Source organism: Dreissena polymorpha, chromosome 2 (genome assembly GCF_020536995.1).
Source record: "Dreissena polymorpha isolate Duluth1 chromosome 2, UMN_Dpol_1.0, whole genome shotgun sequence".
Classification (NCBI taxonomy): domain Eukaryota; kingdom Metazoa; phylum Mollusca; class Bivalvia; order Myida; family Dreissenidae; genus Dreissena; species Dreissena polymorpha.
Genome location: NC_068356.1, coordinates 120440622 through 120453089, shown reverse-complemented (window position 1 = coordinate 120453089; position 12468 = coordinate 120440622). Strand labels below are relative to the sequence as shown.

The 12468-nt window shown below is 35.5% G+C and overlaps 2 protein-coding genes across 10 annotated transcripts in view; one reads left to right on the top strand and one right to left on the bottom strand.

Moving 5' to 3' along the window:
• Positions 1-12468, top strand: part of LOC127868759 (phosphatidylinositol 3,4,5-trisphosphate 3-phosphatase and dual-specificity protein phosphatase PTEN-like) — a 123281-nt gene that overhangs the window by 24735 nt on the left and 86078 nt on the right. For 3 of the 9 annotated variants that reach the window (XM_052410804.1, XM_052410802.1, XM_052410800.1), the window contains exons 5-8: positions 6993-7100; positions 9517-9658; positions 10977-11161; positions 12213-12374. The exons of 3 other annotated variants lie outside the window; for them this stretch is intronic. In XM_052410804.1, the coding sequence (XP_052266764.1) occupies positions 6993-7100; positions 9517-9658; positions 10977-11161; positions 12213-12374 (597 nt within the window). The remainder of the gene's footprint in view (positions 1-6992; positions 7101-9516; positions 9659-10976; positions 11162-12212; positions 12375-12468) is intronic. 3 more of the 9 variants (XM_052410803.1, XM_052410799.1, XM_052410801.1) reach the window with 3 other exon arrangements.
• Positions 1-12468, bottom strand: part of LOC127868761 (galactose-3-O-sulfotransferase 2-like) — an 80884-nt gene that overhangs the window by 39491 nt on the left and 28925 nt on the right. The gene's annotated exons all lie outside the window — the stretch shown is intronic.

Here is a 12468-nt window from a genome sequence, read left to right as displayed (position 1 = left end):
TTGAATCCCCCTTTACTATGTGGTTGATCTTGCTCAAACTTAAACATTTTATTGACCTTTATGTTTAGATGATAATTTAAACAGGATTGTTGGCTGCTATGATATTTATAAGACTCATAACTGAAAATCTAGTGTAAATATATAATTCTTATATTCAAGTAACGTACGGTAGATGTTTATTTCGAAACTATGAACATGTTTTCAGTATGATTTAACCATAATTGCTTTATTTGCAATTTCTGCTCTGAATAGTGGATTTGCCATATTTTAAAGTACAAGGATCTTCAAACTTTAAAGTATGATTCGAACAACTTTTTCATGTTTCTAATGTTATTTTAACACAGTGTTTACTTGCAATTTGATGAAATTATGATTCTATTCAGGCGATCAAACATGAACATTATTGTGCGATAAATTCCTCTTCAATGGTTTCCCTTTTTCACTAAATCAATTTCGGGTAATGTATGTATCCCATTTTAATTTGCAAAGGAAATATGTTGATATGTCAAGTATTTTGTAACACTTTTAGACCTTACATAATATAATTTCAAAGTTTTATTAGTACTGCCATTATTGAAAGAAAGAACAGGACAAATGGAGAATAAATACAAAATTGTGTGAATCTTATGGAATGGTTAGGTGATAGGTGTCTAATATATATAATTCCAATTCGTTCGATTAAGTACAAATACATGTTATTTTTAACAACTGAACGTTGGTATGTCTATTGATTTTAGCTCTGACAGAGTCATAGTCGGATCCAGGGGGGCGGACGCGACGTACGCCCCCCCTTAAATCTCCAAAGTAAAGTTAATTCATTTGATGTTATACACTTAACTAGATCTGAATCACCTATTTTAACTTATTAAAGCCTTCAAAATCACTAAAATCGTGGAGCTTCCGGGTGGCTTCGCCCACCTGGACCCCCAAAACTATAAACTATGCACTTTTTTGGCATTATAAAAAAGTACTTTGATGAAAGAATATAAGACGTGACATGCTCGAGAAGTGGTTGTCAAAGCCTTCAAAATCATTAAAATCGTGAAGCTTCCGGGGGGCTTCGCCTCCCTGGACCCCCAAAACGACAAACTATGCACTTTTTTGGCATTAAAAGAAGGTACTTTGATGAAAGTATATAAGGCGTGACATGCTCGAGAAGTGGTTGTCAAAGCCTTCAAAATCATTAAAATCGTGAAGCTTCCGGGGGGGGGGGAGGGCTTCGCCCCCTGGACCCCCTTAACGACAGTCTATGCACTTTTTTTGGCATTATGAAAGGTACTTTGATGAGAGTATAAGGCGTGACATGCTCGAGAACTGGCTGTCAAAGCCTTCGAAATCACTAAAATCGTGAAGCTTACGGTGGGCATCGCCCCCTAGACCCCCTAGCAGAGCTTTGCCCTGGGACCTTAGCGGCCCCCTTGATCCCCAGAAAATCTTTCAATATCCCGCCCCCCCCCCCCCCTAACCAGAAATCCTGGATCCGCCCCTGAGAGTTATTACCAAACACCTGATATTTAACCGTTTTGCGCTTGAAATAATTTTATATAATGTTATCAATAATAGTAATCAATGTGCATTTTTAATAACTAATTAAACAACATATGTAATGTTCCGGAAAGAGCGCTCAAGACTAGGTTAATGCTAACAAAATATATACCTTCCAAAGATATCATAACGCCGCTTAAAAATTTGACTTTAAACGTTACGTTTCATAAAGAAGGCGGATATCATGCGTAACGCCTATAGAAACTACTTGAACGTGTTGAAACGTTCCGTTTTAGACCCTGGTTGTCTCCTAAAATAAAACTCGAATGCCATTATACAAAAGTTTGTTTATCTGTAAGTATACGTGTATGATTTGCTGAGTCAATGATATATATATGAGTTTAGGAGCTTATTTTATTGATTAGTTCTTCAAGGCAGTGAAAGCCGTGAGCAGGGAAGAGGAACGCGCCTTCAAGCAATTGCGTGATCTGTTAAAGTACATGCAATAGTCAAAAAATGTATAATTTGATTCCTTTAATACACATCCAGTTCATTTTAACAGTCATTGGAAAACTGGAAGAAAAAGGTAAAAAAAACAAACAAAAACGTTATACGTAAAATTTTGAACAATGGACTTTAAGTAGCGTTGATTTTTCTATTATTATAATGTAATGGTATTGTTAAGAGTTTCAAATAATTGTATAATTGTTATAAGCAAAAAAAAAAATAACAATCATTCTGAAACACTTTTAAAAGAGCTAAGTTCGTGACCCCTTGCTTAAGGCATTAAAACATATGCTCTGAACTTTATGACACTGTTGAGTGTGAAATTCATGACCATTGCCGCACCCTATATGTGCAATTTGTTGCAAATCACTGGTTGGATGCAAGACCTGCGTGGTACGAGAGTCCACCAGGACGGCACACGGCGTGCCGTGATAGGGATTCACGAGGCAATCTATGCTCTCACACCATACTACTTAATTTATATGTTTAGCAATAATTTGGGCTTTTTTCATTTGTTAAACAGAGATTATTACAATGGTGTTAATAATTCAAATGTTTTATTTATTTTAAGAGAAAAGCTATGCTTAACAAATATATTTTATTGTGCCATGATTATCAAAATGCATGTTATACATGTACTCAAATCCAATTATTTTAAACAAAAGCAGACATGTACATTTGTATCATAATTTAATGGTACTAGATCTATTCATTTTCCCATGAGAGTAGCCAAGAAAAGCTGTCCGAAGACTCGACTATTCTTCTTCTATAATTAATTGTCTACATTTATGTATTTAAAAATAATAAGATCTAAGGGAGAAAACTGCGCAAAAAGATCAATCACGACATACCTCCCCAAAACAGCGGATCGCCCCTCGTTTTTAGTATACCGTTTTATCAATTCACGAACGGTAAATGGAAATAGGCACTGTGTTTCAAGTTTTATATATTGATTTTTTTCGGCGTTAGCTGTATACGCCAGCTTTTCACCTTAGCCTGACCTTTGTTAGCGTCCAATAGAATTCAAATAAAACTTCCCGCGGCCAAGTACAGATGAATACACTTCATTGACTGCATTGGCTGATTTGAGAATACGACCAGAACATTGGAAACATGTCCGCGTCTTTGTAACACTGTTTTACTGCGTGTTCAGCATGAAACAATTTTATATCTAATGAAAAGGCTTAATAGATAGAACAGTTTTACACTCAATCTCGACATCAATACAGTTTGCGCGTCCACCTTTTATTTTCAGAAGATTTTCAGCGCGAGAACTTTTGCACTTAAAGGCTATGTTCTCATATTTAGTACTAACTTCCATATTCCTGTCAACATGTTAACATGTTAAAGTATAGAGAGCAGTGGAAGCGAAGACTCACTTTAATGCATTGCATTTCAACTCGCGAGGTATATCGGGTCAATTTGCGGCCACTGTGTGTGAATGTCAGAGTTTACATACAGGTCATCGCTGCGTCTCTACCCTATGTGCTGATCGGAGTTCGCGGCCAGGAAAATAATTGTTACATAATAAAGACGCTATAGCGTGAACTAGGTGAACTGGAATTTTCTTTAGACCAGACAGATGTTAAATGAAGATATCTAGCGATATCATATGGTATGTCAATAATAGATTCTTAATGTGTTTTACAACAATACCATGATAAATATTATTTTAAATTAATTTAACAAGAATTATGCCATCATATTGACTAATGAATTAAGCATGAGCGCAATGATTCTCGATACTGTTAATAATCGAATCAAATAGCAACGCCAGACAAACCACTAAAACAGGTTTGTTCGAAGAACGCGCGTATAAATATTAAAAATATGTACGGATACTTCGCGTGTGGCCGATTGACTCATATGTTTTAATTTCACTTCCATTCTTCTTTTGGTTTTCTGTTTTGTATCTATACGTTTATGACCAGCAATATGTAATAATGTAAAATAAGCCGCGAAAACTCCGCGTATCATCCCGTACTGCGTTTGCTGCAGCTAAGAAATGCACAAAAAAAGACATTCGCTATCTTTGATCTCATTCATTGAAGTCTTTACCTTTCATTAACTGCAACCACAATCAACGCCGTATATCTTTTTTAAAGATATTTCTTGTTATAATTAAAATTGAAACGAAATATGAATATGTAAATAAGATTCGAGGTTTGTTTTGTTATTAGCACACCGAAAAACGATACCAATTACTCAATTGTGTTTTTGTTTTTTGTTTTTGTTCCGGTTATAAGAAAATCGGAATATGAACTAATATACGTTGATTCTTGTTTTTCGTTGTGTTGCATGCAAAACGAAAAAGGATAAGACGGTATATACACGGACCGGCTTGCCTAATTTTATATACCAAACTTGTCATATCACAAATAAACATAATATTAACTGATATAAATGTATGTTACGTGAACAACCAAATTTTAATTCAAACTCATCTGTTTAATCCGAATCAAGTGTTTTACTTATTGCAAAATGTGTTTAACATATATATTTATCAATAAAATTATACTTCATTCAAAGAAAGGAATGTTGATTATTTATAAGCACGTCTTAGTGTTTGCAAAAACATGTACTCACATTTATATATAAGTATGTGGCTTAAGTGGGATATGATTTTCCTGATTTCTCAACGAAAAGGTTTGATAATTTGAATGAATTAATGAATAATTAAACAGTATTTATGTCTCCAAAGGTAGGCATTTAGTTATGGTATAATAAGTGTCTGTCTCGCTTCTGATGCAGAGAATAACTCAGCAATAATTGAAGTGATTCAAATGAATCTTTATGTAATGATGGATCATCATATCTGTGAGGCATTTCTGTAAGTGGACGTCCGGTCGTCAATTACGCCCAAAAACTGCAGCCGTACATCACCTTTTTACGAGTGGTGGAAGTTCATTAGACGTCCGATAATGTACGTAGTTTCCTAATACACAGTTCGTTAACTCCGCCCACAAACTACTGAATGCCTCTTAGTGAGAAAAGGATGTTTTTTATGACCTACACAATTTTTAAGCGACATGAAAGATGTCCACCAATTCGTTCCATGCTGACGACTTAACATGCATGTGTGAAAAAAAAATTGCGTGGCGTTAACATTAAAATTTGGATTATACTTGGGGGGGGGGGTCTTTCAGCACTTCCAGTGACAGAACCTTTGCTTGTTTGTCATATTGTTATATTATCGATGGAGTTGAGATGTATACTATTGATAAATTGTCAGTTTGTCAAGTTATTCATAAAAAATTTTTAACACACACTTGTACACAAGGTTTTTACTTTGAAGTTGAAAATGCTTTGATATTGTAGGATGATCATTTTTCCGATTGTCTGTTGAAAACTGGAAACTATTGAATTGTTTGTTTATAGTTTTTTTTTACCTGAGCTTTATAAACACGTAAAAATAAAGCCTCCACCATAAAGATCTGTTAAGAGGTTTACTAAATTGATTTTAGATTTCATTTCATAAACGATTTTTATGTGTACAATTTCATTCCATAAACTTGAGCTTCTACATGTAAATCATAAACGCGAGAAGTTCGTGAACTTTCTCACCTCTCTTGAAAAGTAAGAAGCATTACTTACTGAACATGCCGAATTGTTAGGAGGTTTAACATTTGGTTAAATTATTCCTTAAGCCATGTTTGAGAAGTCATTATTATGCCAAATTTAGGTATGCCAATGACGACATTATTCTGCAAAGCATAATTTACCAGGAACAGACAACAATAGTAATGTCAATGACCTGATTGTGGTTAATGACCTGCACACAAATCTACCGTCGGTTTTACTTAAAGATAAGTTCTCAAACAACAACGCATGTTTCTTTAATTGCTGTGTTATGGGTATCATTTATACAGAGAATCCAGTATTTACTATGGGTTCTTCAATCTGTATACCGGCACTAGCTCCTTACTATATTTATTATTGTTATAATAGGAAAGAAAAAAAGATACTTATGAAACACTTGTTGTAAGCAGTCAAAGAAATCACAAGCTTGCAATGGATATGAAGGCCATCTTGTGATTTTGAGTTCATGATTTGGATTCCTTGCTGGGGGATCTGGATATTAAACGAGGGGGAGGGATCTGGATATTCAAGGAGGATCTCAACCCGCCAAACAGCAACATACAAAGATAGCCTGGTGTAAGCAGCCGAATTGCTAGTATGTTACTCTATCCTTAGATTCAGGGAATGACTTTATTATACGTATCAAAAATTTGATTTTGGAGTCTGGATGCATAGGTATTTAACCAAAAGGTCCCAAACCCTGAGTTGTTTAGTAGCAAAAAGTCTTAATGAAAATAATTTATGTTTTTATTGAAAACAAATACGAATCAAAATAACTGTTTGAGCCTAGCTCTGGAAAAAATGTTTAATACATGTGCTGAAAGTGTCATCCCAGATTAGCCTGTGCAGTCCCACGGGCTAATACATTTGCTGAAAGTATCATCCCAGAATAGACTGTGCAGTCTCTGCATGTACTGAAAGTATCATCCCAGAATAGACTGTGCAGTTCCATGTGCATGAGCTGTAAGTGTCATCACAGATTAGCCTGTGCAGTCCCACGGGCTAATACATGTGCTGAAAGTATCATCCCAGAAAAGACTGTGCAGTCTCTGCATGTACTGAAAGTGTCATCCCAGATTAGCCTGTGCAGTCCCATGTGTATGAGCTGCAAGTGTCATCACAGATTAGCCTGTGCATTCCCACGGGTTTTAATACATGTGCTGAAAGTGTCATCCTAGATTAGCCTGTGCAGTCCCACCGGCTTACGAAGTATGAAGACTGGATTTTTGCTGCCAAAAGACTTTCTTTTAACAAAAAATGCAATAAAGCCGACCTTACAGGCTTATCTTGAACGAAACTACACACAGACATTAAATTTACTTAGATCAAGGTTCATTTGTATTTAAACAAAGATAATCTTGTTTTTTGCCTAGCAAAAACACAACAACAGAGTATCAGTTGTGAACTATGATTTCTTCCAGGGTCGGACTGGAGTGATGATCTGTGCCTATCTACTACACAGGCAGAGGTTCTTGGATGCTACCAAATGCCTCGAGTATTATGGGAAGACTCGAACACGCGATGGAAAGGTATGTATATTGTAGAGGCGTGGCCATTCACCCTTTCTTTCTCTTTAGCAAAGAAAATAGATTTATGTAAACACCATAAAAACAGAACAGCATGCGAGTAACTCGCAGTCTGTTCAGTTTTCATTTTGTTTGCTGCTCATCAGTACCTTACTGTTGGAAATGAAGCCTTTAAACCAAACCTAAATCTTGTTAAAAGGTCTTAAATATAATTAGATTTTCTAAGGGACTAAAAATGTTTCAAATTGCCTGAGACTTGGGCTGTACAAACATATCCGAGTGGTTAAGGTTTAAGGATCATAATTAAAAGGAAGATATCAGACAAGGGTCGATATTCACCAACACAATGTGGAACATACGATTGAGATTGAAAAGTGTACTTAAAAGGGATCTTTTCACGTTTTGGTAAATCTGTGAAAAGGCCCCTTTAATGTTTTCTTAACGTTTAGTCCTTAAATGTTAAATATTGTAATAATAAAATTTAAAAACCAGTTTTAAAAGAGTAATTCTGGTTCTGTGTCATGTTAAATATTGTAATAATAACATTTAAAAACCAGTATTAAAAGAGTAATTCTGGTTCTGTGTTAGCTTGTGTTGTAGAAAACAGGACATACATAAACTGAAATACTATTACACTTATGAGAGCAGTGGTCACCAGCTTCAGTAAAGACTAACATTTCCATTATCAATGCTTATAACCAACATCTTCATTTTGGTCAATTTGATCCATTTAGGTTATTATTCAAACGTGATCCAAAAAAATTGGAGGGAACATATAGTCGCCGCTTCGTCTGTCCGTCCGTCCTTCCGTGTGTCCGTCCGTGCACAATTTTGGTCCGGGCTATTTCTCAGCAACTAATGACCGGAATTCAATGAAACTTTATGGGAAGCTTCACTACCAAGAGGAGATGTGCATATTATCAGCGGGTTCTGGTCGGATGATTTTTCACAGAGTTATGGCCCTTTAAAATTTTCCATTAACTGTACATATAGTGCAATTCTTGTCCGGTCTATTTCTCAGCAACTAATGACCGGAATTCAATGAAACTTTATGGGAAGCTTCACTACCAAGAGGAGATGTGCATATTATCAGCGGGTTCTAGGTCGGATGATTTTTTCATAGAGTTATGACCCTTTGAAATTTTATATAAAAATAGTCTTGTCCCCCCAACTACTGTGCCCTCAAGACGTTTCCTTTTATCTGAATATATAGTGCAATATTGTGACAAAAAAACTTTGAGGAGCATCACCCGTCTCCGACGGTTTCTTGTTTTATTGGTGGTAAATCTGTTATTCCTTTTCATCAATTCTAAGAATGTTTTGGGGAATATTGCACAGTTGAACTCTCTTTAGACCAATCTCCAATAGGTTTTGTAATGAAACACCTTTTTATGTAGAAAAGTTTTAATGATTTGTGCATGTTGGGTTTGATTGAAGTCTTGAAGTATTGAAGTTTCTGTCACACAACAGATGCATGCAAATAATTTGTTGTTATGCATTAACAAATAATACAAAAAAGTATATGGGGAGGTTGCCAATAAGGAAGAAGACATAAATGATTTTCATTTCCAAAATAATTGTTTGTATACAATTCTGAGAGCAAGATAAGTGAAACAAATAACACTTTATTTCAGTTCAATTGGTTTATGGTTGGAAACACTACTGTTGAAATGACTTGTTATCCCCCGCCATAGGCGGAGGGATATTGTTTTGGCGTTGTCCGTCCTTCCGTCCGTCCGTCTGTCCGGAGCCATATCTTGGAAGTGCTTTGGCGGATTTCATTGAAACTTGTTATGAGTATATATATATATGGATAATAGAATGATGCACGCCAAATGGCATTGTTAACCATCTGATAATAACAGAGTTATGGCCCTTTGTATCTTGAAAATATGTTTTATTAGTGTCAAATATAACACTTGTGTCCAGAAGCATATTGGCGGGGGATATCAATTCAACGAATTTGCTTGTTGTTAATGTGTATCATAAATCATAAAAGTATGTCTGAATCTCACCAATTAATTGAAAAAAAAACTTTTGTAAAAACAGAATAATCATTAATTAATTGTTTAATATGTTTGAGTTTATTGTTCTTTTTGATGTATTTAAGTATACAAGTATTTATATGACTTGCTTAAATGTGTAAGACATTTGCCTCCTCACAATTGTTAAACATGCAGGTTATGTGGCACTTTAGGCTTAGTGCTTATTTACAGATAACCATCAATAACATGTACAGTGGAAATCGTCAACAGGGGAAATCTCTTTAACCATGATTGAAGTCCGTTTGGGTTCAGAGAGGATTCCGGTGCAGAGGGGAAATAGATTTTCACAGTGTCTGTCTGATGAGTCACTGTAAAGTAAAGAATTAAATTCCACATTGGTCCATTGTATTGATGTGATTTTTTTTTCCACCCAGGGTGTGACAATACCGAGCCAGAGGCGTTATGTCGAGTATTACGGCCACTTGCTCACGCACAAGTTGGAGTACAAGAAAACAGCATTGATAATGACTGGTGCAAAGTTCAACAGCCTACCTCAGTTAAACAGCGGACCTTTCAGTGAGTTGATTTTAGTCTCTATTGACAAACATGCATACACGGGGTTTGGTCTGGAACTACCCTGTCCCCTGTAAAGTCACACAAGTGAAAATATATATTTCCTATGATCACGAGTGAATTAAAATCGATATTCCACCGAATCCAACAAATTTTCGTTTTATTTTATGCTTTTTTCACAGTCTATATACATTGTTAAAGAGATAAAAAAGAATTTCGCTGGGTGGATAATGATTACATTTCGTTCAAATAATGACGTCATTTCACAGTAAACTGAAAATTATCGATAATTTTCACTGATAATTGTCACTGTTTGAAACAGTGAAATTATCAGTTTTAATTCACTGATATAACTCCATAAACCACCGGAAAGCATAAAATAAAATAGTAGCACTGCCATATAGACATTAGTATTGTAGTGGAATAGTTACGGCATCAGACTGCGAAAACCCAATTGTCAAACTTGCATTCTGGAAATAAACCCCCATGGAAGCAACTTTTATTCATATAAATATGATAAATATATAAGCTCTGTGTGAATGTCTGTGTACCAAGATCTATACTGCCACATTGAAGATCATGGTCATACTGTAAGGTCAAAAGTATCTTCTTGTCAAAGTACTGCTTGTTCATTAAATGCAGGCTAATAAAGGACTACAACTGTAAGCGCATTAATCTCTGTCAAAGTTGTATGTTGGGACGTTAACCACCTTAAGTGGTAGGTGATGTTCCTCATATAACTTTTCAGATTTGTTAATAGTATTTAGTGGGCATTGGGTCAAACATTTTGAGGAAGCAATATTTTGTTTAACTTTTCTTTCACATGTCAATGTGAGAGTTCAATCTGTTCACTAGTAAAAAGAAATATTTTTCTCTATTTATTCTGTTGACATTACAATCTACTTAACACACAGAATTTGTTTGCCTATTCTGTAATGCCACTTCCTCTATCGAGATTTAAGGAACCTGTTATCTGATTTATAACAACCACTTCAAGAAACCTTATCCAGTAATTGAAGAAATAAAAACATTCATTATAGCCTACTATTGTTGTCATGACATGCTCTGATGTTTTTAGATCAGCTTTATAGAATAAGTGAACCAGGTCATGTGAACAAGTTGCCGTATGTTGTATGTGGCCAGCGTTGCTTCAGACCATCCAGCAAATCTGTTTTGACAGCATCTAGATAGTTGTAAACAAAACAAAAGCTTCCTCATAGTTGAAAAATATGCCCATAGTTTCCTGTTAGTTTGTTAGATATTGACCAAAGTTTGTTAGTTGCTAACATAATGACCTAGATCTAAATATGTTTTTTTCCAGGTGTGATGTACGATGTTTACTGCTCGGGTGTGAAGCTTGGCTCATCACCATTGTATGAAATAGATGTTCCAAAAGATAAAAAGGAAAGAAATAAGGAACAGAAAATGAATCTGCCAAAGGGCATAGTTGTGTGTGGGGATATATGTGTAGACTTCTTTCACAAACCTCTTCGTATTGGCAAAAAGGTAACATACTTTGTCCATGCTTTGAACTAGCCTTTTCAAATATTCTAAGGCCAAAGGTATTGATGAGTGAAGTATTTAGCCCTTTTTAGTTTAAATTATGTTCACAATGAATAATTATATAGTATCTTAGTATTGAAAATTCAGAGAAGGACATCCATATGTAAGTGTGGTTTGCCTATAAAATATAAGCATGAGTCCCTCATCATCGATTATATTCTGCACACAATTTGGCATATTCAGTAAAGACATGAAGTTTGTCCTAACCTGTCCTCAAAATTGATAAAAAACTTAAGGCAGTTCATACAACAGAAACACACCAAACGTTTTACATGCATGATTCAGCAGTAGTAGAATTACTGGTCATGTATCAGCTCCAAGCTGTATCATGGCGTGTCAGTAAATAAGGAATGGATTTCTTTATGCCAATGTACGTTATTTTACACATCAACTATTTAAATAACAATGCATGAGTACTTCTAATTATTCTTGTAATTAAAAAATCCCTCCCTTTTATGCCCCCGAAGGACCGTCCGTCCGTTTGTCCTTCAATCACACTTTGCGGTTAGGTTTCCAAAAATGCTCATAACTTCTATGTCGCTTCAGATAGCAAATTGATATTTGGCATGCATGTGTATCTCACGGAGCTGCACATTTTGAGTGGTCAAAGGTCAAGGTCATCCTTAAAGGTCAAAGGTCAAATATATGGCTTCAAAGCGGCGCAGAAGGGGGCATTGTGTTTCTGACAAACACATCTCTTGTTTATAATTATTATACACCCTGAAAAAAGATAATAGGCACAATCTATTGAGATGCATCCACTTTACGTCACCTGCATATGAAAATTATTCTATGAAACATGGCTTAAATAATTGTAAAAGTGCCATCCCAGATTTTGAACAGGCTGGTCAGGGATGACACTTTCAGCCTTATGGAATTTCTGCTTTGATGGAAGTCTTTTCCAAACAAAAATCGTGTAAAGGCGGAAACTGCCATCTCAAATTAGCCTGTGCAAACTTTTCATATAACAGTAACATATAACATCTCCCCCCAGGAGCGCATATTCCAGTGCTGGTTCAACACATTCTTCGTTGAGGACACCAACATCCGTGATCACGGTCAGCGTATGAGGTACATCACCATGACCATGAAGAAAGCAGAACTGGACAAGGCCAACAAGGATACAACTAACAAAATATACTCACCAGAATTCAAGGTAATATTATTGTTGTTGATGAATGTACTGATGAGAGACAAGAATTCAACATAATGTGTAGTAAATTTGTGTGTTTTTGTAGCTCAATTTAATC